Source organism: Synchiropus splendidus, chromosome 9 (assembly GCF_027744825.2).
Source record: "Synchiropus splendidus isolate RoL2022-P1 chromosome 9, RoL_Sspl_1.0, whole genome shotgun sequence".
NCBI lineage: Eukaryota > Metazoa > Chordata > Actinopteri > Syngnathiformes > Callionymidae > Synchiropus > Synchiropus splendidus.
Genome location: NC_071342.1, coordinates 22,824,698 through 22,848,837, shown reverse-complemented (window position 1 = coordinate 22,848,837; position 24,140 = coordinate 22,824,698). Strand labels below are relative to the sequence as shown.

Below are 24,140 nucleotides of genomic sequence, written 5' to 3'. Positions count from 1 at the left end.
TTTGTGAATTATGTGAACATGAATCATAATGTAAAATCTAAGTGAAAACGATATCAATGAGGATGCTTGTGGACTTCTGGTTTTCACATTTTTATTAAAAAAAAAATACGTTTTTCCTATGTTTTAACATTTTCTAAATTAAAAAAATAATAGTGAATAGTGAACTAAGATGTTACCTTGAAATTAATTTGAACGAGAATGGAACAAGACAGGTCGAAACAAGGACATTGAAATAAATACATTATTCTCTAGAAAGAAACAGAGCCCTCAGTAAGAGATAGAATTGATTCATGTTATCACCTTCATGCTCTATAAAAGTCTCTTCCTCACTAAGCAACAACACATCGTTCTTCAGCCTGAATGTTCCCTTTGGTTCCCACAGGAGGATGCAGCATGTGTCGTGGTCCACACCCGACTCCTACGTCACTAGCTGGGCTCCATCATGCGCCTGAAACTGGCCCAAACCAGCCGCCGAGTTCTGCTCCGGGCATCGTGCCGCTCCAGCTCAGAGGGGACACGACAGCTCCAGGTCACTGAAGTCGGGCTTCAGGCAGCCCAGCCAGAACAGCTTCCTGGTCCCTTCCATGATTGGCCTCCTGGACCGAGCCTGACCTCGGCCACCAAGTCAGCTGCCCTGCAGGAGAGAACATGATGCTGTTCATATTATCTCCTGAGTGTTGCAACCAGGAACATGAGCTGCAGAAGTCCTTCACCTTCACTGAGCTGTATGAAATGTTGCAAAGATTTCTGAGTGTTCTCACCTTCCCTTGGTGCGTGAGTCCATTCTGGACCAGCTGTCCGGACTTGTCCCGTGGATCCGTGGCACAGCGGGACAGAAGGGCCTTCTTCTTGCCGCCCTCCTGTCCGTCCCAGGTCTCCGGCCCTTTGTTCTTGGAGGTCTTCCTGTGAGTCCTGTATTTCATTTTGGGAAAGGTGTGCGAACCGCCGTCGCCCCCCGCCCACGTGTGCTCCGCCCACAGAGGCTCCGTCTGCGTGGCCTGGCTGATGGTGGCTCTCTGCAGGCGCACGGAGATCCTCTGCGCGGTGCCGGTCACCAGGGTGATGGACTTGGCGTCCAGACTCTGACCTGATGAGTCGATGCGTGGGAAGTCGAAGACCTCGTCGTCGTCTGGTGGACACAGGAGTGGATCAGAGCGAGTGCAGCAAGAGGAACCCAGCTGGTGAGAGCGTGGCAGACCTGGGCAGGTGGGCAGAGAGGGGCTGCTGGGCAGCGAGCTGTGAGTCATTCTGGGCGGCGAGGAACTCCCCAGTGAGCCTGAGCGCAGCAGCTTCCTGCAGGCCAGAACCAGCAGCTCCCGACACTGTTTGTGACAGTTGACGCCGCAGTCTGAGGTGGAGGAGGGAGATGTGGTTACTGACCTCTCTCGTGACCTCCTGAAGTCCGGAGCCAGTTGTTAAGAGGCCGATCTATGGTTCTAACTTGCATATGACGCTCTCTGAGGCTGCGCTTTTTAACATCGCCACCGGGGGCGCCAGTAGACATACCTCTGCACTTGTACCCCTGCTTGATGATCCCCCACAGCTGCAGGTCCGCCATCCACATGGGCAGAAAGACAAGGAGACGGAGAGGTTCGGGGATGAGAAACAATGCACTACCGTTTTTTGGGATGAGGAAACAATGTTGTGATAGCGGTGACGACGTGACTCACAAATCCGGCGCAGTGCTCACAGAATGTGGGCTTCAGGTAGGTCATCTCCTGGAAGCTGTGGACGAAGCCCGGGCCCATCTTACACTGCAGCAGCGGGTTGGCTCGCAGGAAGTAGGCCATCATCTCGTCCTTGCTGATCAAGCCGTCTCTGGAGGGGAAGGTCAGAGGTTCACATCCCTTGACTAACTGCCACTCATCAGATGGCCACGTGAGTCACGAGTCATGCTGTTGTTGGTCGCACTGCGTAATGTGTTCTGATGTCTGCTGGAAGTCAACACTAGATCATTCAAAAAAATATATCACCATGGTGGCTATACTCAAGTTTTTATATCACCTTATTTAAACTAAAGCTCTTTTTATGTCTTGAAAATATTTGTATAAGAATTTCAATGTTATATAAGAATGTCAAGTCCATTCAGAGTAGTGGAAACCCTGGACATTGTGTAGTGAAAAACCTCCCTGAACAAAACCAAACAGATGCTTTTGTTTGCTTGTGTTCAGGGATTCCTCCATGTTTGTTGTTGTTGTTCTCATCCTAGCTGCCACGTGTCTTGTGCATCAGTGGGATCAGTGGAGCAGGAACTTGTGCACTGACAAAGGTTCCCTGTTGTCTGGAGAGCAAACTATGAGAGAGAGTGTCAAAGGTCTGTTGTGAACTTCAGTGTGATATAATCATTGTGAAACTCCTTCATGACATGTGGCACAGTCCGACCCAGACTGTCTGGGACAAGTCAAATGAGTCTCACTTGTGAAGGACTCGACACTCACTGATCTTTGTCCAGAACACAGAAGGAGTCCAAGAAGGGGAAGTTAGCAGCGACGCTCTCGAAGTCCTCCTGTGAAATGTATCCGTCGTGGTCGTGGTCGTAGTTCCTGAACACAGACTTGGAGGAGCGACACAAAACTCCATGACCATTCCTGAGGGACTCAAACCAAAAGACGGCAGTGCAGAAGGACTCACATCCACCACCTTTCTGATGTGCTTGTTGACCAGTGAGGGGTCGGGTTTGGTGGTGACACTGGAGGCCCAGTCCAGCGGTGCCAGAGGTTTGTTGGGAGTGGTTGGGGAGGTCGGCTGGGAATGGAACGGGTTGCCATTAGATTCTGACTCAAACACAGAGGAGAGAGGAGCAGCTGCCGATAGAAGACTGACTTAAACTGTCAGCAGCCCGGAGCTAGTTCAGACAGTGATTTTCCCCACCCAGACATTGAGCAGAAAAGTCAGCCTCAACATGGAGGTGGTCTAGGGTTCGCTGTGGAACCCAGCAAACTTTGTGCACGTCTCCTCATCACAGCTTATGTTAGTATGAGTCTGTATCAGGAGTCAGTCAGTACCACCAGGCGAGAGGACAACTCTTCAAAGTGATGGATTTCAGAGGGTCAGCAGATGAAGCTTCATGGTGTCCTGCAGCTGCAGACAGCTACAGCCATGAGTGCACCCAGGCCTTTTAAGGTCTGAGCTATACGTGACAGCTCTGAGGAGCACATAAGGCCAAGACTTTTCCACTGGCTTGAAGAATCTTCTCAGAACCACACGAGCTTAGCTCTTCATCTTCCACTTCTCACCAGAGACTTGGGGTTCCGTGGTTCCCTCAGCAACGACAGCTCGTAGATCTCGTCCTCGGTGTAGTACAGGTCCAGAGACAGCTGAAAGAAAAAATAGTGAGCTCAACATCAGAATCAGAGAGGAAAGATGTCACTCGCTGAGTCAGACATTTTAGCCGACCAATCAAGATGTGTTCCTCTGAACTAGAAGGAAGAGGACCAGGACCAGCCTTTAGTCTCCTGATCTCTCCTTACCTTTCTTTAAATCCAGCCGCTTCTCAAACTCCCAGAACCCTGAGGTGAGCAGCTTCAGCTGCAGGAGACTGGTGCTGGGGAACGGGAGCGCAGCGCAGCGGTCCGGGACTCACGATGTGTGCGGGTGTTTGATAACTCATGTGTTTTCGGCTTTATTCGGCTGATAAACACCTGATTTTATTGACAGATTTGCTTAAATGAATAATGCTGTGCTCTACAGTAACTGTTTTCACTGCTGTGATCTCGCAGCTGTCTGCATGAGGGGGACAGCGAAGAGGACACATGCTGGTTTTCCCCAAGTTGCTGAAGATCACCAGACGATTCATTGATCATTTCTGACGGACTTCACTGACTAAAACCTTCTCCATCGTCAGTCATCTCTCTCACTGCGTTCAAGGTGTTGTGAGAGCAGCGTGGATCAATCATGACGCTCCGTATGACGCAGCTTGTTTCCGCTATTCCCTTGTAAAATACGCTCAGAAGAGTTTTGAGTCCCACCTGAAGAGGACTCACCGTCAGCAGGTGGATCAGGTCCATGTTGGGCTCCACCTGAGCCGCTGCCGTCTGCAGAGACACCAGCTCGTTGAAGGTCAGGTACAGCTGCTGCATCTTCACCAGGTTCACCTTGTGGTCCACCAGGTCAGGGAAGACCACGTGCACGGCGATCAGGTCCTTCAGGTGGACGCCCAGGATGGGGATCTTGAAGCCCCGACACTCACCGAAGGCTTTTCTGTAGCACGAGTAGTTGTTGTTGGAGGAGACCAGTTCGGTCATCTCCCGCCAGATCTGTGTCGGAGGATGCGCTGAAGTGAACTGTGTGGGCGTGGCCTGCCTGCCTGCCTCACTCACCCTCACCACCTCAGCTGGAAGGTACGAGTGCGTCTCCTTGAGTCGGGAGATGGAGCTGTGGCTCAGGCCGCCTACCACGGCCATCAGTGTGTTGAAGTTCTGCAGCTGCAGCAGTTTCTAGGGTCAAAGGTCAAACCACATGATGTCAGCAGGGAATTGGTCTGGTCATGATCCGAGCCAGTCCCGACATAATAGACGCGAGCTTGTCGTCGGTCCTGAGTGACCCTCCTCCTACCTGAGCCACGTGTATGTACTTGGTGATGACCTCGGCCCGGGTCGGGGGGGTCAGCTTGCTGAGCACCATGAGCTGGACCCACTGGGAGACGCCGTTGAAGAGAGCGATGGAGCGCTCCAGGGTCGGGTTCTCCAGCAGGCATCCGTGGACCACGTAGCTCTGGTAGTCCCTGAACTTAGAGCACAGAGAGGACCTGAGCGGAAGCAGCCTGAGGAGTAGGAGGGAGGGAGGGAGCGGGGGAGGTGAGTGGCGGGCAGGAGCAAGCAGCAGCAGGTTTCCAGCACCGATACTGGTGAGAGGTCACGTCTCCCACTGATTCCAGGAAGTCCAGCAGCAGGTGGGAGCTTCACACGGAAGCACCAGAGCAGGAGACATGTTTGTTGTCAGTTGCCTGGTCTGTCTGGATTCACAGCAATGTGCAGCAAAAACCATCCCTCAGCATCAACCCGCTTGAAGTGTGACTCTTATGAAGGTTTCTTTTTGAATATTTTCATTTAACACAAGCAACAGGAGGTAAAGGAAACACCTACATATATGAAACAACAGAACGTGGTACAGCGAGGAAGGATGCAACTTGACAAGAAGAGTTGAGTTTGAATTGTGTAACAGAATTTTAAGAGTCAGACTGCGCCTGAATGCATCACGTCTGACAGGCTAGGTGTTTGGACTGGGGTCTGATGATGAAACCAGAACAGAGGTGACTGATGGACGGACAGATTATTCATCCCAAACCAGTTGGAGGAGGTCACTAATTTCACTGAACCAGGTGAGAAGCCTATCTCAGGTGTGGTTTACGCCGAGACGGAAACGACTGGATCCGTCGCCGTTTTGGAGTCAGGTGCAGCGTTCGCCAGCCACCTGAATCTGAAACTTTTAAAAACGTTTGGAGTGGAAACTTTGATAAATGCAGAGCTCTCGGTCTCAGAGTCCCGCTACAAGCGGCCAGTAGGTAAATATTTCACGGACATAGCAGAGTCTCTAGAGACTAACCAAACTGTGACTCACTTCACTTCATCTTAGATGTCTTTCAGTTGTCCTTGCTGCATTCAGCAAGTTTTTTTTTTGCCCTATTTTTGGCCTCCTTGAAGATGTTTATTACAACGTGTTTAAAATGATTTCATGAGTCATGTTTTCACATCATGAACACAGGAGATCTCATCATTTGGATTCCAAATTCAGTTCTACCTGACCTCACACAAGAACCTGACCTGAATGATCAGGCCACGTACCGAAATCCTCCTGATGGACTTGAACTCCAGGAAGGTGAGGTGCTCCGCTAGCTCCATGGGCTCCAGATGGTCAAACAGGAGCGAGGCTTTCCCCTTCTTCGCCTGCTTCTTCCGCTGAGTCAGCTTCCTCATCCAGTCGTAGGAAGGTCTGCAGGAGGGAGAGGAGCAGCCTGTAATTCGTCCCTGAGGTTCAGAACATCTGATCCCTCACATGGTGGAGATGTCGATCAGCTTGAAGTGAGCCTCGCAGCCCAGTTTAGCAGCCACCTCCCGGAACTCCTCAGTGATCCGGATCAGACCCAGGTCCAGGTTGAACTCGGCAGGGAAGGTCATGATCCAGTACCTGAAGACATCACAGCTGAGCCCATGTGTCATCACAGGTTGTGATCCAGCCTCCTCACCTCATCAGATAACAGATCTTCAGCCTGGTGGCCCGGCTGTCGTCTGTGCAGTCGCGGTACGTGGTGTCGTGGTTAAGGACAATGAAGGTCAACCCAGAACAGTTGCACCACCATATGAACTGAGGTACTGAAAGCTGATGTTGTCACGGATGAAGGTGTGGCTTGAGAGGGACCACGAAAGAGCTAAAAAGGCACCATCAAGAGACAAAACCAAGCCCCTTGGACGATGACGTTTGCAGATGACATTGTGATCTATGGTGAGAGCAGGGATGAAAGGGAAAGTGTCCAAAAGGGTGGTGAAGCCAGCAACGTTGTATGGTTTGGAAACAGTAGCACTGAGGAGAAGACAGGAGGCAGAGCTGGAGGTAGCAGAGATGAAGATGCTGAGCTTCTCTCTGGGAGTGAGCAGTGGATAGGATCAGAGGGACAGCACATGTGCTCAGGTGTTTAGGAGACAAAGTCAGAGAGGCTGGATGGAGATGGTTTGGACATGTACAGAGGAGAGAGAGAGAGCCAGTACATTGGTAGATGAAGATGTTGATGTTGGAACTGCCAAAGAGGAGATTGATGGAGGTGCTGAAGGAGGACATGAGGTTTGTAGGTTTGAGAGAAGAGGAAGCAGAGGACAGGGGGAGATGGAGGAAGATGATCCGCTGTGGCCACCTCTGAAGGGAGAAAGAAGAAGAAGAAGATTTTCTCCCTGATGATGATGATGATGATGGAGGGAACAGAGATGAAGATGCTGAGCTTCTCTCTGGGAGTGAGAGCAGGATGGATAGGATCAGAGGGACAGCACATGTGCTCAGGTGTTTAGGAGACCAAGTCAGAGAGGCTGGATGGAGATGGTTTGGACATGTACAGAGGAAAGAGAGAGAGCCAGTACATTGGTAGATGAAGATGTTGAGATGTTGGAACTGCCAGGCAGAAGGTGGAGAGGAAGGTCAAAGAGGAGATTGATGGAGGTGGTGAAGGAGGACATGAGGTTTGTAGGTTTGAGAGAAGAGGAAGCCGAGGACAGGGTCAGATGGAGGAGGATGATCTGTTGTGGCCACATGATGGGAGAAGCCCAAAGAAAAAGAAGAAGAGGAGACAAAACCAAGACGGACCATGAAGACCTGCTGACCAAGACTGGCAAAAGGAGGGTCGGGTTGATGATCCAAAGCAAAGGTTTCTGACCAACACAGCAGATGCAGTGGTTTGCCTCTCAGAACCATTAGATGTGGAGCCTCTTCATGAGAAGCTCAGGTGAGAACCTTATCAGAGAATGAGAGAGGCCCATATGGTGGACCTAACTCCACATCCTAGAGCGGAGTGTCTGAACCTGAAAGACTGAAAACACACCTGCCTTCACTTCACCTGGACCAGACCAGGACTTGGACCAGACCAGAAGAGACTCCCGTAATTTCCAGACTATAAGCGCACCAGAATATTAGCCACACCCACTTGTCCATACATAAAGTGCAGCTGCAGGTTCAGTGGTGCACCGGCTTTAAAACGCTGTTCAAAACTAGTTTTGAAAACGTGGTCCAGCAGCGGGAGTGAGGAAGTAGTGGAAACAAGCTGTGTAATACAGAGCGTCTTGCTTTATCCACGCTGCTCTCACAATAGACAAGGTGCAGCTCTCCAGCTGGGATCAAGTCCGCGGCCAAAACCCGACTCACTTGTGTTCACGTTGGACACTTGGTCTGGAGACAGCGTCTCAAATCTTTTAGATGTGCATTTTGCACCGCAGTTTGAGGGCTTCAAGGGTAATAAAAAGCCTCTGATTTCATCGATTTCAGCCTGTAAAAATCCATACATTAACCGCGCTGTTGTTTTAGCCGCAAGGCTCAGACCACGAGAAAAAAGTTGCGGCTTACAGTCCGGAAATGACGGTATACGATTTCAGTGCGGCTCTTCTAGTCAGGTCAATGAAGGTTTACTGAACTGAAGGATCAACATTTCCTCTGAAGCGTGGCGAGTCATGTCAGGACAGCATTCATCCCAAGAGGATTCATTAGACATGGAAGTGCTCCGACCTTCCATTCAGGAAGATGTGAAGGATGAATGTTTGATGAGATGGAGGCTGATGCATGACGGGAACCCACTCAAGGACCACCCTCCATAAGGCTTCCTGGACCACATTTGAGCAAAGTCACCGATCCAAGTGGACTGAGACCTTCAGTGGGTCGGTACACAAGGATCACAGGTGACGGTTCTCTTCAGACTCTCCAGGTGGCTTGAACACAGAGCACAGTGGTGGTCTCGCTAAAACCTCTCAAGCTCTTCACCATCACGTCGTATTGATCCGAGTCTGTCAGCTGAGCAGCTCACATCAATCAATAGTGGTCAGCTCATATCGACGTGGAGGTGCTGGAAGAAGCAGCAGGAGGGAACAGCACATGACCAAACACATGCGAGGGAACGTTTGTTTGTCTGCGGAGCAAAACCAAGGCTGTGTTCCATGTCTCCCTCTAACACTAGCACTTGGTTCTGAGCGCCCTCCACTATGAAGCGCCCTCCGACGACCAAGTGGAGTGATGGACACACTTCATGATGTCACGTGTAACGACAGCGTGACAGTGGCTGCCGTGCTGTGTTTTGTTTCCTGCATATCCAGTGTTGGAGACAACATTTCAACCTTGTACTATTACTTTTCTCGGACCCCGGTGCCAGTATTCCCAAGAAATTCCAGGATTTGTGGAAAATTTGGGCCCATTTAAAATGAATAGGACCGGGACGTTAGCCTGGATGCTAGCCCACTGTTGTTTGTTCAGAAGAAATCCAAACCTACTGTTGAACATCCATGTTGTACTGTTCATGTTGTGGGACACGGTGGAGCATTTGGCTCGCTGACATGTGACACCAGAGAAAGTCAACAAAGGGAAGACTCGTCCTGGCTACTAACATGTCCCTGTTGCGTGTGGGATGAAAACTCTTTCAAGTTTCCTGAGGGTTTCAGACCCTCGTGATAACTCACGCGCAGAGAAGAAAGTTGGGGTGAACCTCTCCAGAACAGGGTTAAGAAGAAGAAAGCTGAGGAGACGGTCAACTGTTGAGGTTAGTGTGGATATATCATGAGGAGTTTCCCTGCCAGCTCCGACGACGTCACGTACCAGCGGTGCATCATCAGCAGGCTGCGTGGCAGCTGACTGGCTCGCAGCTCGCCGTCCTCATCTGCAAGAGCAAGGCACGCTGCAACACCAGCCTTCGTACTCAGGATGATAAACCACTCAAACCAGCGCCACATCAGAAGCAGCTGTTCCTGCAGTTTTCTGGATCTGGATCACTCGACTCACCGAACGCTTGAATACACTCATCCAGCAGAGCGTCCAGAGAGGCGGCTTTTCCCAGCGTGGACGATCCCATGGTGGCGCCCTGGAGCAGGAGCAGACATCAACACTTCCTGTTCTGCAACGGTCAGGCACTTCCTGTGGAGGACATTGAGGTGAAGATGCGGCCGGAGGTGCAGAGCTAGTGGAGGTCACAGCCAGGAACACGACACTACACAAGTGAGCACGAATTAGGGATGGGCGATAACTTATCGTACACCATATCCCGCGAACACAATCTCCACCGTGACAATTCTGCATCTCACAATAAATGCCATAAACACGTTGGACCTGCACACGTGAACATGAGGAGACCGTGACGGCGCCGCGCTCTCCAGCTCCACTGCGTTTGACAGCCGACACCAGCGTGTGACTGTTGTGGAGAGTGTGGTGGACTTTGGTTCACCATGGTAGTTTGAAAGTGATTTTGAATCCAGGGAACCTTTGATCATGACACTGGTCGACTCTGAGTCTCTGGATCCCTGTTTCTTTGATGAGATGGAGTGGTCCTCATAGGTTCTCTGACGCGCTCCTCTGCCTTGGTTCACATCAACACATGCAGCTCTCCTGCTGCCAAGGTGAAAACACTTGGATATTGGCGGCAGCGACCACTTCCGCGTCCCCATTAGGCTTCACTGATGGAGGACACACTCTCACAGGCAGCACTAATGCTACGAGCCGCCATCATCACACAAGACAAAGGACTGACGGTTTGGATCATGATCTGGAGAATAGAATATGACTCCATGGTCATTTCTTCACATGATTTCTAATGTTTCTTCAGTAGCATCTAGGAAACGTGTCCAGACTGCTCCATAGTTCAAGTCAACTGTTCAGAGACATGAGATACAGCAGACAGACGGCTCCATTTAACCCCTAAATAAAGCTGGCAGAGCAGCACAGTAACCAACACAGTAACTTAACATTCATGTCTCTCCCAGAAAGATGAAGCACCACACTCACTTTTCCTCTCAGCTGAGTCAAACTGAAACATCAAGCAGCTGTAATCTGAAGTCACTGCTTCTGTGGCTTCACTGCACCATGTGCGTGTGTGTGTTTAGGTATATCTATCCAAGTGGGGTCCAATCTGGGGAAAAACACCCTCTTGTGGAACCCTTTTGCAGGACCCCACAAGCTGAGCCTCATTTGAAGATGAGGGCTTCAAAATAACTGGGTCACTATAACTGGTTTTCAGTTTGATTCAGGTGAGCCATGTGTTTTGGATGGTTGGGTTTAGGGTGAGAGGCTGGGGTAAGGGCAATGAGAGGTCCTCAGTAAGATAGTGAAACACAAATGTGTGTGTGTGTCCATACTCTCCAGATGACTGTCCTATGAACAGGTGAAAGTGAAAGGTGAGCACGTCCGTGGTCACCTCGGGAACACGACTGCTGCTCGTGAAACCTCTCTGGTCACATGACCATGACCTAAAAATAACCCTGCCACACGTGCCCGAGGAAGTGCACCATCACACATGAAGATTCATCTGACTGGCAGCAACAGAACATGACACAGAGGCAGCGCACGGCACGGACATCAGGGAGCGACTCGACATATCAGAGCCATTTACAGCTCTGTGTTCCACCATGTTGTCTCAGGGACTGGAGAGGCTGCACTAGTCACGTGTGACCACAAATAAACAGGACTAGTTCACCTCATAAATGCCTCACAAAAGTCCAGTGAAGAACATCACGCAGGCCAATGACCCGCATGTGAAGGCATTGTGCGCCTCCTAGATGATCCATGTCATTTATATTGACAGATATCATATCTCATGCTGAGTGAGAAGTAAAAAGTAAAATCATAGCGAAATTATCCTTCGTTTTCACCTTTTTACTTCATAAAGAAGCATTTACGACTGGTCTTATTTATTATCGTGAATGCATGTGAGTGCCATTTTCTTTATTCCCCCCGGCCCCTCCGTGTTTTCTGATTCGCTGCTCCTCCCAGAGCTTTCACCGTAGTGACGCCGTTTGAAAGCCAAACTGTGCGGCCTGACCAGGAATGGTGTACTATTACTTGTCCTGGACCCAGGTGCCAGCATGCCAGGGAAATGAATGGGACTGGGATCGAAAGAAGCCAAAAAAAACCTCTAGAAAATCAGTGAAAAGCTAAAAACGCAGCCGCATTCGTCCTCTGTCGCCCTAAAAAACAGACCAGAGCCAAGTCGTATCGTATCAAACCGAAACTGAACTGCGATTGCGGCCGAACGGTGGAGTGTAGAAACATGAAATTCTCCAATTTTGTAGTCACACTTGTCCTCTCTCGTAAAATGTGCTCAGAATTACTGTAGTGCTATCCAAATTTGCGTGAGAGTCGCAGAAGCACGGCAATCGCGGATACGGCCCCATTCAAAATGCATCGACGAGGAGAGACTGCTGCGCAAAAATCGCTGCAAAGTGACTCATTTTCAACTCGCCATCCTGGCCAAACCGTAGACTGCTATGCTTTCCGAAACGGTTGTTTGTTCGGGAACTAGCTAACTCGCTTTGAAGTAATGAGTCGGCACTTCTGTTGTGTTCTTGAGGGAGAGGGAGGGTGAGCGTTGCTGTGGCGACGGAGCTGCTGAGTAGGGGAAAGGTCACAGGCTGCTCAAACTGCAGACACACACACCATGGCATTTGACCACATTTTGAGCTAGAGATGCCGTTCAAAGCTCCAAATGTAGCTGCAGACCACCACTGTCGTGTGCAGAGCTGTGGTGGCGTGCGGTGCGTTCACAAGCTGTTTATTCATAAACAGCAGCGTCTAGTTTCATTTAGCTATTTCAGTATTCAGTCTTGTTCCAGCACCCCATATTGAAGCGAAAAACCAAAGAACTAAGACTAATAAAAACTAAGCTGAAACTAAGTATTTTTCAAAAACTGAAATTTGAAAGACAAAAATTCAAACCTAAATACAAATGAAAAATCCGAAACTACAGTCACTCACCAGCCTGTCAAAAGGCCAAACAAAAACCAACACTAATCTAACAGGGTCATATCAGTCAAATGTCCAGGCCTCTCAGCAGAAGGCAGCTGGTGTGGTGCAGCTCAGGCCCAGAGGGCAGCAGCTCAGGACAATGTTCATCTACACGCTCCTCAAAGTCCGGCTGGTGTTTGAAATTTCCAACGGTGTCACAGCGAGGCCCCAACTGCAGCGAAAGGTGACAGATGTGCTGATCTCAACGTCCTGTGACTCGGGAGGCTCAGTCCGGTTCACGCTCGCTCAGCAGCGGTGGACGTCCTCTCCAGAGAACAAGCTCTGGTCGCTGAAGCTCTCGCGCGTGGAACAAGAAAAGCATTCTGACTGCTCTCCCTTGTGAGTGTGAACATCACGCTGCCTTCACGCCGAGTCACACAGTAATGCGCCGCATGTCACCGCCACACACCAGCACATTGATAGGTGCGACTCCTCGCCTCTGCTGCTGCACGTCAGCTGTGCCCTTTAGCGGGACTTGTGCTCTCCTGACTCCACAATGGGTCACTGTGTCTCCACACAGCAGAGAGGTGCCCGAGCTCCCGGTCACAGCGCCACGCTCTGGCTCAAAGGAACAACCGCGGCAGCAGAAAGACGGTCAAGGACACAGCAGTGAAGAGAGCTTACCCCAGAGAGCGCCGGGACCACCAGCCTCCATGGTGGGGGAGAGTGAGTGGAGGAGAGCCACGGCTTCTGCTGCTTAAGAGCAGTGGAGGGGAGAGAGAGAGAGAGAGAGAGAGAGAGAGACTACTACGCTGCCTCCTCCTCCTCCTCTTGTTGGTAAACACAGGAGCCTGGAGCAGCAGCCCTGCCATGTGACTGACACACACACTCACACAGCAGACGTTGCAGGCTCTCCTCTGACCATGGCTGCTCAATGGAGACACTAACATTGTTCTCTAGATTTGTCTTGAGCCCCGGGGTCTGTCCCAGCTACATCCCGCTCCAGCAGTGTTTTCCAACCTCTTTTCTAGCCACATCACCCTTGGTTCACTGAGAAAATCCCAGGCTCACCACCAGAGGAACCTGTGTTTAAAGTCCTGTAGAAAATCCCCGTTCATTTGAGGGGCACTTTGGGAAGGCTTTTATGGTCCAAAGAGAAAACAAACTGTTGAAAAGACAGAGACAATGGCTTCGTTGTCTTCTGACTGACTAATTGCTGACCATGAACAGAGACAGTGTCCATCAGACGAGTCATTAACCAAGCAGCTTCATTAGTGAGTTCAGGAGGACGACAACAAAGGCTTGGTGAAGAGGCTCCAGTGTCACAACAAGGGCTTCGTGACTGTCAAAGTGGACACATGTCTATCATCACTGCCTCCAGTTGGGTTTTCTCTTATCACATTGACAAGTTGGGCAGGAAGCTCCTAGTCACTACAAGCTTTGTCTTTTGGCTCAGCTCTGTCTTCACCACGATGGAGTCCTCATGACCGGAGACCCACTGCCATCCTTCCCTCTCTCGTGAGCAACGCCTCCACCTGGAGAAGAAGCTCACCTCCAATCTGGACCGGACATGTCTGACTCAGAACCAAGGGCCCAGACTCTGAGTTCATGCTCATCCGTGCCAGTGTGTTGAGTTCCAGCTGAATCCCTGTCTATGTTCAGCTGTTTTTTTTCCTCACCAGTCTAAAGCTACTGCAGCAGCAACAGCTCACCACAGCTGAAGCAGTAACCGTGAGAACTGGTCCATATGGCGACAGACAGACCATCCACCATATGAGAGACATCAATCTGATCATCTGGACCACAGGCAATAAGCAACATCAGTGTTTTTCGAGCTTTTTCTAGCCACGGCAGCCTTGGTTCATTGAATAAAATCTCAGGCTCACCACCACAGGAACCTGGGCCAAAGCTCACCTGTGCTTAAAGTCCTATAGAAAATCCCCATTCACACTCGGTGGTTATTTTGCCAGGCTATTTGCAGAAACAAATAGCAGAAAATGTATTGGTTTCAAATGTGTCCAGAAAGGAGCGGCAAAATATATCAGGATTTATTTATGTATTTACTTAATTTAAATTAGTGTTTGATTTTGATCACTTCTATTTTGCATGGTTTTATTGTAGTCTGGAGTTTCCACACTACAATAAATTCCAATTTCCAATTCCGTATTTACATCCTTTAAATAACTGTTAGGATTTTATCACTTCTCTTTTGCATGGTTTTATTGTAGGGTGGAGTTTCCACTCTCTCCTGCGGCACCGCGGTTGAAAAACGCTGCGCTCCAGACCCCAGACGGGAACATACCTGCGACCTGGCCTCCAGCACTCACCTGTTGTTTCCAGTCCAGCAGCTGCTCGGGCTCCACTGCGGTGGGAGATGATGAAGTGAGCTGCAGCTCCGGCTCCCCACCCCTCTCTCTCTCTCTCTCTCTCTGTCTCTCCAGTCAGGGAGTTGTTTGTCCAAATGCGCGCTCCACTTCCTTCCATTCTTTCCCAACTTAGTTTTCCTGCTGTTCCCCGTGCCCCGGGCTAAAAATAGAGAAGACAAAAGGCAAAGCTGAGCCGAGCAGGACAGGAAGTGGATCACAATATGTTTGTGTGCGTCTTCCTGTCGGGATTACTTCATCCAGCCACTCGCAGTGTGATGACATTTGTTGGCTGAAGCTGGCGGACACAGTGAGGCTCAACTTTGACCTCGCTCAGAAGAGTTTCAGCCAATTCACCTCTAAATGGAGAGCTTCAAATGTGTTGGGGTCTTGCTCCGGAGGAGTCTGTCCGGGTGAGGGAAGAGCTGATCCAAAAGGCAAAGCTCTCCACTGACTGGTGGATTTCTTAAGAACAAGGTCAGGAGTTTTTATTGCGGGTGTCTGGACCTCCTCTAATAGAGAGAAAGTCAGTCGTCCAGGTGAGACTCAGAGTACGGCCACGGTCAGAGTGTCTCAACTGGGAGGAGGCCCTGGGGCAGACCCAGGACATGCCTGAGAGGCGACGACTCTCACTTGACCTGCAACAGCTTGGAATTGGAGAAGGTTTGTGAGGAACGTCTGGACTGTAGCTGCTGCCCCGGTGACCTGACCTGAAGATGGAAGGATGAAAACCTCTGACCTCGGATGAACAGCAGCCCATGTAAACACCGAGCCACATTGGATTTCCTCAGAGATAGTTGCAGCAGAAGGGGATCCAGCTCCTCCAGTGTTGTGCTGTGGTCCTGCCCCACTGACGTCACCCACATTGTTTGGTCTCCGTGGACTTCTAAACGTGTCTGCTTCAACAAAAACAGAGAATGGACATCCTGCTGCCTGGCTGGACACAAACAATCCCACAGCAGCTCCCATCACCGTCAGCCAGTGAGTCACTGACCGGCCTGGCCACGCTCCGCTTTCATTCCCGGACGCCCCATGAATATACATGCACAACAATGAGAGCAAAGCCACCGCAGCGCTTCCAGTAACTGCTGCACTTCTGTTGGGTGACCAGCAGGGGCCGAGCCAATCCGTGAGTTGGGAGAAACATGAGAGTGCGTTCTCAGTTTTTTTTTTTTTGGTCAGACACCATTGATTTACTTTTGGGTGGATCTCGCCATCACTAAATATGGCCGACTCCCGTATTCCATCAGTAACCTGGACTAAATATGGCCGACTACCATATTCCATCGGTAACCTGGATCACGCCATCACTAAATATGGCCGATCCACGGGTTCCAAATGTAACCTGGTTCACGCCATCACTAAATATGGCTGACACCAATGTTCCAACCGTAACCTGGATCACGCCATCATGAAATATGGCCGACCCCCGTGTTCCAACTGTAACCTGGATCACGCCATCACTAAATATGGCCGACCATCATGTTCGAACTGTAACCTGGACCATGCCACCACTAAATATGGCCGAATCCTGTGTTCCAACTGTAACCTGGTTCACGCTATCACTAAACATGGCCGACCCCCGTGTTCCAACTGTAACCTGGATCACGCCATCACGAAACATGGCCGACCCCCGTGTTCCAACTAGAACCTGGATCACGCCATCACCAAACATGGCCGACCTTCATGTTCCAACTGTAACCTGGACGACGCCATCACTAAATATGGCCGACCCCCGTGTTCCAACCGTAAGCGAGTGTGAATGTCTCACCTTAGGATCCAACTCTGAGCACCTGCTGCTGAACACTCTCTCTCTGCCTCTGTTTGCTCCGCCGCAGCATCACAGCAGGTCACCGCACTGGTCAGCTATCTGCTGATAAGAGTCAGTGAAACACACAGACCTGCTCCAGATGCAGAGCTGGCCTCCGTCCACACACAAACACGATGAACAGAACCAGCTATGACTGGAAATGAACCAGGACCATTTAGAGACAGGAAAAAAAGATCCATCAGTAGAGTCAAAACAACCAACATATGAAGGGTAAATGATGCTATGTTTGACGGGAACAGTGTGACCCGACATGGAGCTACCAGGTCAGAAGGACAAGAGAACAACAATCATGAAGTTCATGGATGCAGTACACAGTATAAAGAGACACGAGATCAGGTCACTCATGGTCCGTCGTGGGTCTATTGAGGACCGGGTCCAGACCCCTGGACTCTTCAGTCGCAACTAGCCTGACATGGTCATTTCCAGCGCTATGACTGAGAAGAAGTGGAGTCGGTTCAAAGATCACCATGTGTGGTTTATTACCAAGCAGGCGAAAGTTGGCTGTCAGAGAAGTCATAGAAAAAAAGAAGCTCTTTTTAAAGTCATGTACAAATCACACACACACGCTGCTCCCTCTCCACTAAATGTACAAACGTCTGTAGCAGCTTGGCAACCTGGCAAGACTTTGCAGGAAAACAGAGGTAAGTAGAGCGAGACGGAAGGCAGAGAGGAAGCGAGGCCAGGTTCATTGGCTCTGGGTGGAGACACGGTCACCTTCACACAATTAAATAGCGCAGTCGCCTCGACTGAATACAAGTGGATCCCCCCAAATGCACGTGTCTGCAGGGTTTGTCGACACGGTAAATGCTATAAACATCAAACATTAGAAACAGGCATTTATACATCCGGATTCCTCTCAGGTAGGTTAGGAAGACTTCATCTCAAGTAGAAATGTGAGGCATGTCCACAGTGCAGGATACGTGGGCTTGGATTAAGAAGGTGTGTGTGTGTGTGTGTGTGGTATGACTATACTTCTGAGGACCGCAGCCTCACAACAGACCTGACTTCACAATCCACTGACCAAACAAGGGCCACACCTCGCCTCCGCTGGTTGCTCTGCTGCTCCTGGAGGACTCGACTTTGGAACATCTTGGGTCACTGGTGAGGTGGATGTTTACGAACACGGGGAGTCGCCAACACGCCGTGGAAGAGTCCTGTTTGTTTGTAGGGAGATTTCTTTTGTGCTCTTTGGTTTCATAGACAAGATGTTGGTGTGGGAGTCGCTCCTCTTTGGTCTGGAACCAACGTGTGACATTGCACGCTGAGGCTTCTCCTCCTCGTCGAGAGGTTGTTTTCACTTCTTTGGAACGTCTCGTGAGCTTTGGTGCATCACACACACTGGGCCACAGACACCCGCCATGTCTGCTGAAGCCTGCTGGACTCAAGCAGATGAAAACATCCGGGAGTTTCCTGGATGCAGTGAAGGAACGAAGGAGGACGAAGCAGCTGTTCTGCAGTTGAATCGGGTCATCCACACAAGAAGGTTGCAAGACAACCGGAACCCAACAAAGCTCTGACTCGCCCCGGTCAAGACTCAGCTGAGAAGGAAGAGAGGAGCAGTCGTGAGACCCACCCTCGGGTCTGGACGTCTGACACAGCACCAGAGCAGAAGACACATTCTGACCAGCAACAGAAGCGCTTTTGTGGCCCGGTTGTCCTGGAACCTTCCTGCCTGTTGTGTTCGTGGAGGTTCACCAACATGACCAGTGGAACCTGGAGGAGTGAAGGTGCAGCGATGGGCCGAAGCAAACCCTGGGAATCCTCCAGATCAGTTTTACTCTCCAGCGCTGACCACGTGTGGCGTCTTCCTCGGAGATGGGCTGAGAGTGGCAGGCGTCCTCACAAGTATAGTGATACAAGCTCGTGCGTGCGGTTACAGTCCTGCTGGCGGCCTCACTGCGACGTCCGCCGCGCCGCCACGCAGTAGTTGGGTTTGTCGGAGGCGGTGAAGCCCGGCAGACACACGCACTGGTAGGAGCCCGCCGTGTTGACGCACTTGGCGTTCTTGCACAGTGACATGCGGGTGTTGAGCTCCGAGCACTCGTTGACGTCTGCGGAGGGAAGAGGCGCCATCAGCGCCTGCCACAGGTGTTACTGAGCGAGCGCTCCCTCACCGACGCAGGCCATGCGGGACAGGTCCAGCGTGTAGCCGTCGAAGCAGTCGCAGGTGTAGCCCTCCTGCACGCGCACGCAGCGCCCGTTCTCGCAGCCGTTCAGGATGCCGCACTCCTCCGCTCGCAGGCCCTCGAACGCCTTGTAGGAGTCTGAAACATCAGGGAAGGACACGGCAGTCATCACCCGGCACGATGCTGTGACTGAGGATTCACGACAGGTTCGTTTATTCGCCACATGAGGGCAGCAGAGCTCCGACTGAGCCGACGAGAAACCTGTTTGTTATTCAGATCAGAACCTCTTTTTGTTTAGTTCTCAGAGACACATCCTCTGCTCTATCCATCCATCCATTTCTTTTACTTTGAATTATTGTTGGTAAAGTGGTTTGTAGGTAGAAAAATGTTGAGCGACAACACAATTTAAACCAGTGTTTTTCAACCTTTTCAACCTTCTAGCCACAGCACCTTTGGTTCGTTGAAAAAAATCCCAGGCTCACCACCCGCCAAATCGCACTGGTGCTTAAAGTCCTATAGTAAATCCCTATTCGTTCTGTGACTTCAGACCACAGACACACAACAAAGAACCTGAAAAGAAGTGACTCACGCTCCTCGCTGTCGTAGAAGGGCGGCAGTCGCTCCGGCGACGGAGAGTAGTCCGGGCTCACTTCATACTCCAGGACCGGCCCTGCCACCAGAGCATCACGGCCGTACGCCCGCCGCCCACCACCCAGGGGGAGGTTGCACATCAGGGCGTAGTCCGCTGAGGAAGGAAGACCAAGAACATGAGCCAGTTTGGAGCTTCAGCCACGTTCTTGTCCCTAAAGATGAACTGGGCTTTTGGGTTCTGCTCAGGAGAATACTGACAGGTCACCTTGGGGGTGTGTGTGTGTACATGAGGGATGGGCCAAAAGAAGTTATCGCGATAAATGTTGTCATTTCGGTAATAATTTTCAGAATAAATCCATGTTCCTTCTCTTCCATGTGTTGGACACTACAGTCTCTCTAGAAACTGTTTTATGATGGAACTTATTAGTGGAGTTTGTCTCCAACATCATGATGTGTTGATGTTTCAATAGAACAGTGAACTCAGTGCAGAGATGAGAAACTCAATGTTTCACGTCTCTGGTAGAAGCCGCTGGTGTCTGACAGGCTGCTCTGCTCAAAGGTTCCCTGGATTCAAAATCACTTTCAAACTACCATGGTGAACCAAAGTCCACCACACTCTCCACAACTGTCACACACTGGTGTCGGCTGTCAAACGCAGTGGAGCTGGAGAGCGCGGTGCCGTCACGGTCTCCTCATGTTCACGTGTGCAGGTTCAACGTGGTTATGGCATTTATCGTGAGATGCAGAATCGTCATCGTTATCGCCCATCCTTAGTGGACAGTACATGCATTAATATTCTTTCACCACACACTGATCTTATGAGGACATTTTGGGCGGTTCACATAGAGTTTTGAGGGTGAAAATGTCAAAATAACTGGGTTACAGTTTGGGTGTGTGTTTTGGATGGTTAGGTTTAGGGGGAAAGGCTGGGGAAAGGGTGATGGCAATTGAGAGGTCGCCACAAGGATAGAGATATATATATATATATGTGTGTGTGTGAGTTTGTGGGACACACCAGTGTGTTTGGGTGGACACAGGGCACATTCCATGCCCCAGGCCTCGCCATGCAGGCAGCAACACTCAGTGTAGGTGGTCTTCCTGTTGGGACCGAGGGGTTCAGTGCACGTCATGGTTGCCGTCACCGTCTGCCAGCAGATTCCCTGGTAGTCGAGCTGCTCCACCTCATGTTGCTCTACACATGCGTCACAGCACCGGTCATTTTTCAATGTACAGCGAGTCCTCACGCGGTGGAGACACCGCAGCTCGGTCCCCAGAGCGCTCACCTGCGGCGGCGGCGGGAACGAAGATGCAGCGAGTGCCACTGGCGTCCAGCTCCATGGGGTGCGTGCAGAAGCACAAGAAGGAGCCGTCCGTGTTGAAGCACTGGCCGCCCGCACACAGCGACTCATCCTGGCACTCGTCGATGTCTGGCGGGAGAAAAGAGGAGGAGCCTGAGCGGGTCGTCACAGGCGCAGGACCGGCGGCACGCGCACCTCTGCACTCCAGCCTGGCCGTGTCGTAGTCCTGGCCGCTCTTGCAGTAGCACTCGTAGCTGCCCACCGTGTCCTGACAGAAGCCGCCTTTACACACCTCCTCTCCAAACAGAGTGCACTCATCTGCATCTGTCAACACACAGCAGCGGCAGCAACACAAGGGCAGGTTCACTGAGACTGAACACAAGGTGGAGCACGAGTGTCTCCAGTGTCAGGTGAGTTCTCTACTGTTTATCCCAATGTGTTCATTTTGTCGCCCATTTTAGTCTTAGTCAAAGTTAATGCTCAGTCTTTAGTCATTCACACATCATTTTTGTTAGTCATGTTTTCGTCAAACAAAAACTCAGTGTATTTCAGTCAAGTTTCAGTCAAAACATTTTAGTCATTCTTTTCATTCCAGAAACACTTTTCACATTTTTTTCCAGTTGACTTACAGTATGACATTGACTAAAAATCTGGAATAACAAGTTGCTAGAATAAACTGACTGAATGAATGTATCCTCAATGCAACTTTGCTGTTTTGATTGTTGACAGAATATGCATTTATCAATGATACACTCCATGTTTTATATTTATTACAACAGAAACAAAATAAAAATCTTAAAATAGTGTTGAATGATATCAATGTCACATCTACTTTTGTAGTTCGTGTTTAAATAAAATGCGAACCTCAAATGTAGCGTTTCCACCAGGATTTTCCCCCTCAAATAAGTAAATGAAACCAAAATGGCAAGCAGAACCGAAGCCAATTTTTGACATTTGGGGAATTGTTGACAACAATAAAACTAATTTTTTATCACGAGAAATAAATCTTGCTCCAGTGCGCAGCCGTCCTTACTGGTCTGTCTCTTCATTTGTCCTGCTGGTTGCACGACTTTAGTTCCGCCAGCAGAAGACGAATTTCTGTCCTTTAGTTATGTTTCTTTCGGATTTTCCCGTTACACACACGCTGAAAACGTCTGAGATCATGTTCAGCTCACTGATGCTTGAAGTGTTTTCCGCCTGTTTGGACTTTGTTTTAACACGTTTCATCATCATGAATAAAGGGATCCTTATTCTGAAGGTGTGGTGGCTCTCATTGCGCCATGATGGTTTCCCTGAAATGCCAGACTAGCGCTAATCCCCCTGCATGCAGTTCTGTTTGAAGCTGCAAGGGAGAGCGGAGCAGCAAGCAGACACCTAACTGGAGGATGCTTCTGCCGGCATAAAGGTGTTCTTGGGTAGTAAGCGAAAACAATGCAGGAGTTTTTGTTTCTTGCTAAACCTTTTAATCTGTTTTTTATTCGTCAACAATAACACACATTCACCCAGATAGATAACTGAAGGAGGAGTTCTGATCATCAAGTCTTTGAACAAAAATATTATAAATATATACAAACCAAAATATATAATCGCTGTGAATAATTAGAAAACAATGACCTGAAGCAGAGACAAGCCCGACACTCCAGCGCACCAGGGGGCGCTGAGCTCGCTCCAAAGCAATGCCCAGATCCAGTCTCTGGACCGGGAGCAGCTCTCAAGACAGTCAGCAAGGAACAGAGAGTGACTTACTTTTGTAGCTGTCAGCCGCCTGCACGCCATACAGCAGGTCCTGGCTCGGGATGAAGCCTCTTCCAGACGGACACATCTGGTTGAACTGGTCTGTGGAGAAGACAGAGGGGTCACGGAGACGGTAGGACGTAGTTCGTGTGTTGACAAACACATGCAGTTGTCGGCTCAAAGTGTCAACAGGATCTGAATGTGCACTCTTGAATCTTGTCCTCTGAGGGAGTCCTCACACATCACCAGTCAAGACTCGGCAGATTAACTCAGTTTTATCTTCTAACTTGTCGACCAAAAACACTCGGCCGAGTGGTCTGATATGAGTCCAGGAGGTGGAAGAATGTGATCCATAAAATCAGTGGGTGGCGTGTGTCTCCACTCACCGGTGCCGTTGACGGGACAGGGATGGACCTCGCAGTTGTCCCCCCAGCCGGCGCCCAGGGTGCAGCAGCACTCCTCCAGAGTCACGTGGCTGGTCAGCACGCTCTCGCACAGGTTCTCGTCGTTGAGACGGAAGTAGCACTCTTTACGCTCCACGGATGAAGCTGAGGAAGGTGAGGAGAGTGTGGTGAGAACAGATCCTTCGATCAGCCCAGTCTTGAGGATGGCACCTGTGGGGAGCGGCTCACACTTGGCCACCATGACGTTGTACTCCTGGCCGCTGGGACACACGCAGAGGAAGGAGCCGTCCACGTTGACGCACTGAGCTTCTCCACACACACTGCTGAGCAGCTCGCACTCATTCACGTCTGTGAGGGAGATCAGACTGAATGAGCAACATGCTGACTAGTGAAGAAGCCACTAAAGACTCTGAGTTGGTCTCAGCCACAATTTCAAAACCTTGACAACATCCCAAAGAACAGCTCTTAAAACATGCGTCTTGCATGGACCTTGACAACACACCTCCTTATGCTACATTTTTCCCAGTCCCCACAAGGTTAAGTCTCCTTTTGAGGACGAAAACTTCAAAGTAAGTCATTATAATTAGGTTCAAATTAAGTAAATGGTTAAGGTAAGCCATGTGTTTTGGATGGCTAGGTTTAGGGTGAGAGGCTGGGGAAAGGGTTATGGCAATGTATGTCAATGACAAAAAAATAAAAACCACCCAATGTCCCACCAGGACAGCAATACAAGCGTGTGTGTGTGTGTGTGTGTGTGTGTGTGTGTGTGTGTGTGTGTGTGTGTGTGTGACAGAGAGAGAGAGAGAGAGAGAGAGAGTGAAGGTTTTTGGCACGGAGCATCTGGTTACTCAGGGCGATGCAGAGTGGGGGGCTGGAGGGATGCAGAGGATGATGGACGAGGACGGAGGAAAGCGGAGAGACAGCAGACATTCTGTGGGGTTGGTGGTTCACCACCAGCGAGTGGATGTGTGCTCCATGGTTTTGGCAGAGAGTGGCGCAGCGAGCTGTGTGCAATTTAGCAGCACCGCCAGAGGACATTGTTAGGAAACGACGGCGGAGGAAAAAAGCTCCTTTCACTTTCTTACTCAGACGTTCACATACTTAGAGCGTGTGTCACGTGTGGTTAGTGGTGGGGGTCGTTCCCTCCTGCGGAGCGACGACGCTCCAGACGGACGCTCCAGAGGGGGAAGGTTTGAGGAGTCCCGACTCACCCTCACAGCTGCGCCCGTCTGCAGACTCCTGGTAGCCCTGGTCGCACAGGCACCGGAAGGTTCCCAGACGGTTCTCGCAGAAGCCGTGAGGACTGCACAGCGTCTCGTTGAGTCCACACTCATCGATATCTGCAGAGCAAAGGTCAGATGGGTCACATGACCGGACACACATGGCCTGAACTGAACTGA

General features: G+C 50.4%; 2 protein-coding genes across 7 annotated transcripts in view; both read right to left on the bottom strand.

The window, feature by feature from the left end:
* Nucleotides 1-107: 107 nt before the first annotated feature.
* rasgrp3 (RAS guanyl releasing protein 3 (calcium and DAG-regulated)) lies at nt 108-16,888 on the bottom strand. Of its 4 annotated transcripts, XM_053875025.1 has the most exons (19): nt 16,528-16,888; nt 14,721-15,652; nt 9,463-9,594; nt 9,238-9,340; nt 6,185-6,244; nt 5,995-6,126; nt 5,784-5,931; nt 4,555-4,728; nt 4,320-4,436; nt 4,095-4,256; nt 3,984-4,034; nt 3,237-3,317; nt 2,632-2,745; nt 2,439-2,554; nt 1,671-1,818; nt 1,507-1,543; nt 1,199-1,348; nt 762-1,129; nt 108-634 (listed from the first exon to the last, which is right to left on the bottom strand). In XM_053875025.1, the coding sequence occupies exons 3-19, from the start codon at nt 9,530-9,532 to the stop codon at nt 626-628; spliced, it is 2,040 nt and encodes a 679-aa protein (XP_053731000.1). In that variant the 5' UTR covers nt 9,533-9,594; nt 14,721-15,652; nt 16,528-16,888; the 3' UTR covers nt 108-625. The 4 variants fall into 4 exon arrangements, with proteins under 4 accessions (XP_053731000.1, XP_053730997.1, XP_053730998.1 ...); XM_053875022.1 differs by lacking the exon at nt 16,528-16,888 and having other exon boundaries at nt 110-634; nt 3,984-4,256; nt 14,721-14,919; nt 15,114-15,652; XM_053875023.1 differs by lacking the exon at nt 16,528-16,888 and having other exon boundaries at nt 110-634; nt 3,984-4,256; nt 14,721-15,403; nt 15,496-15,589.
* Nucleotides 16,889-17,047: 159 nt separating this feature from the next.
* The window catches only part of ltbp1 (latent transforming growth factor beta binding protein 1), a 42,204-nt gene continuing 35,111 nt past the window's right edge, over nt 17,048-24,140 (bottom strand). For all 3 annotated transcript variants that reach the window (XM_053874731.1, XM_053874732.1, XM_053874733.1), the window contains 10 exons: nt 23,952-24,080; nt 22,951-23,088; nt 22,723-22,884; nt 22,349-22,438; nt 20,798-20,926; nt 20,588-20,731; nt 20,320-20,496; nt 19,303-19,458; nt 18,702-18,851; nt 17,048-18,638 (listed from right to left, as the gene is read on the bottom strand). In XM_053874731.1, coding sequence (XP_053730706.1) covers nt 18,481-18,638; nt 18,702-18,851; nt 19,303-19,458; nt 20,320-20,496; nt 20,588-20,731; nt 20,798-20,926; nt 22,349-22,438; nt 22,723-22,884; nt 22,951-23,088; nt 23,952-24,080 — 1,433 coding nt within the window. In that variant the 3' untranslated portion in view covers nt 17,048-18,480. The remainder of the gene's footprint in view (nt 18,639-18,701; nt 18,852-19,302; nt 19,459-20,319; nt 20,497-20,587; nt 20,732-20,797; nt 20,927-22,348; nt 22,439-22,722; nt 22,885-22,950; nt 23,089-23,951; nt 24,081-24,140) is intronic.

Excerpts from the sequence above, each read along its gene's own strand:
- rasgrp3 (XM_053875022.1), bottom strand. The coding sequence starts at position 9,532 with ATGGGATCGTCCACGCTGGGAAAAGCCGCCTCTCTGGACGCTCTGCTG. Across the intron at positions 5,932-5,994 it reads CTGATCGACATCTCCACCAT|ACCTTCCTACGACTGGATGA; the intron begins GTGAGGGATCAG and ends TCCCTCCTGCAG. Across the intron at positions 1,819-2,438 it reads TGTGTTCTGGACAAAGATCA|AGACGGCTTGATCAGCAAGG; the intron begins GTGAGTGTCGAG and ends CTTCCCCTCCAG.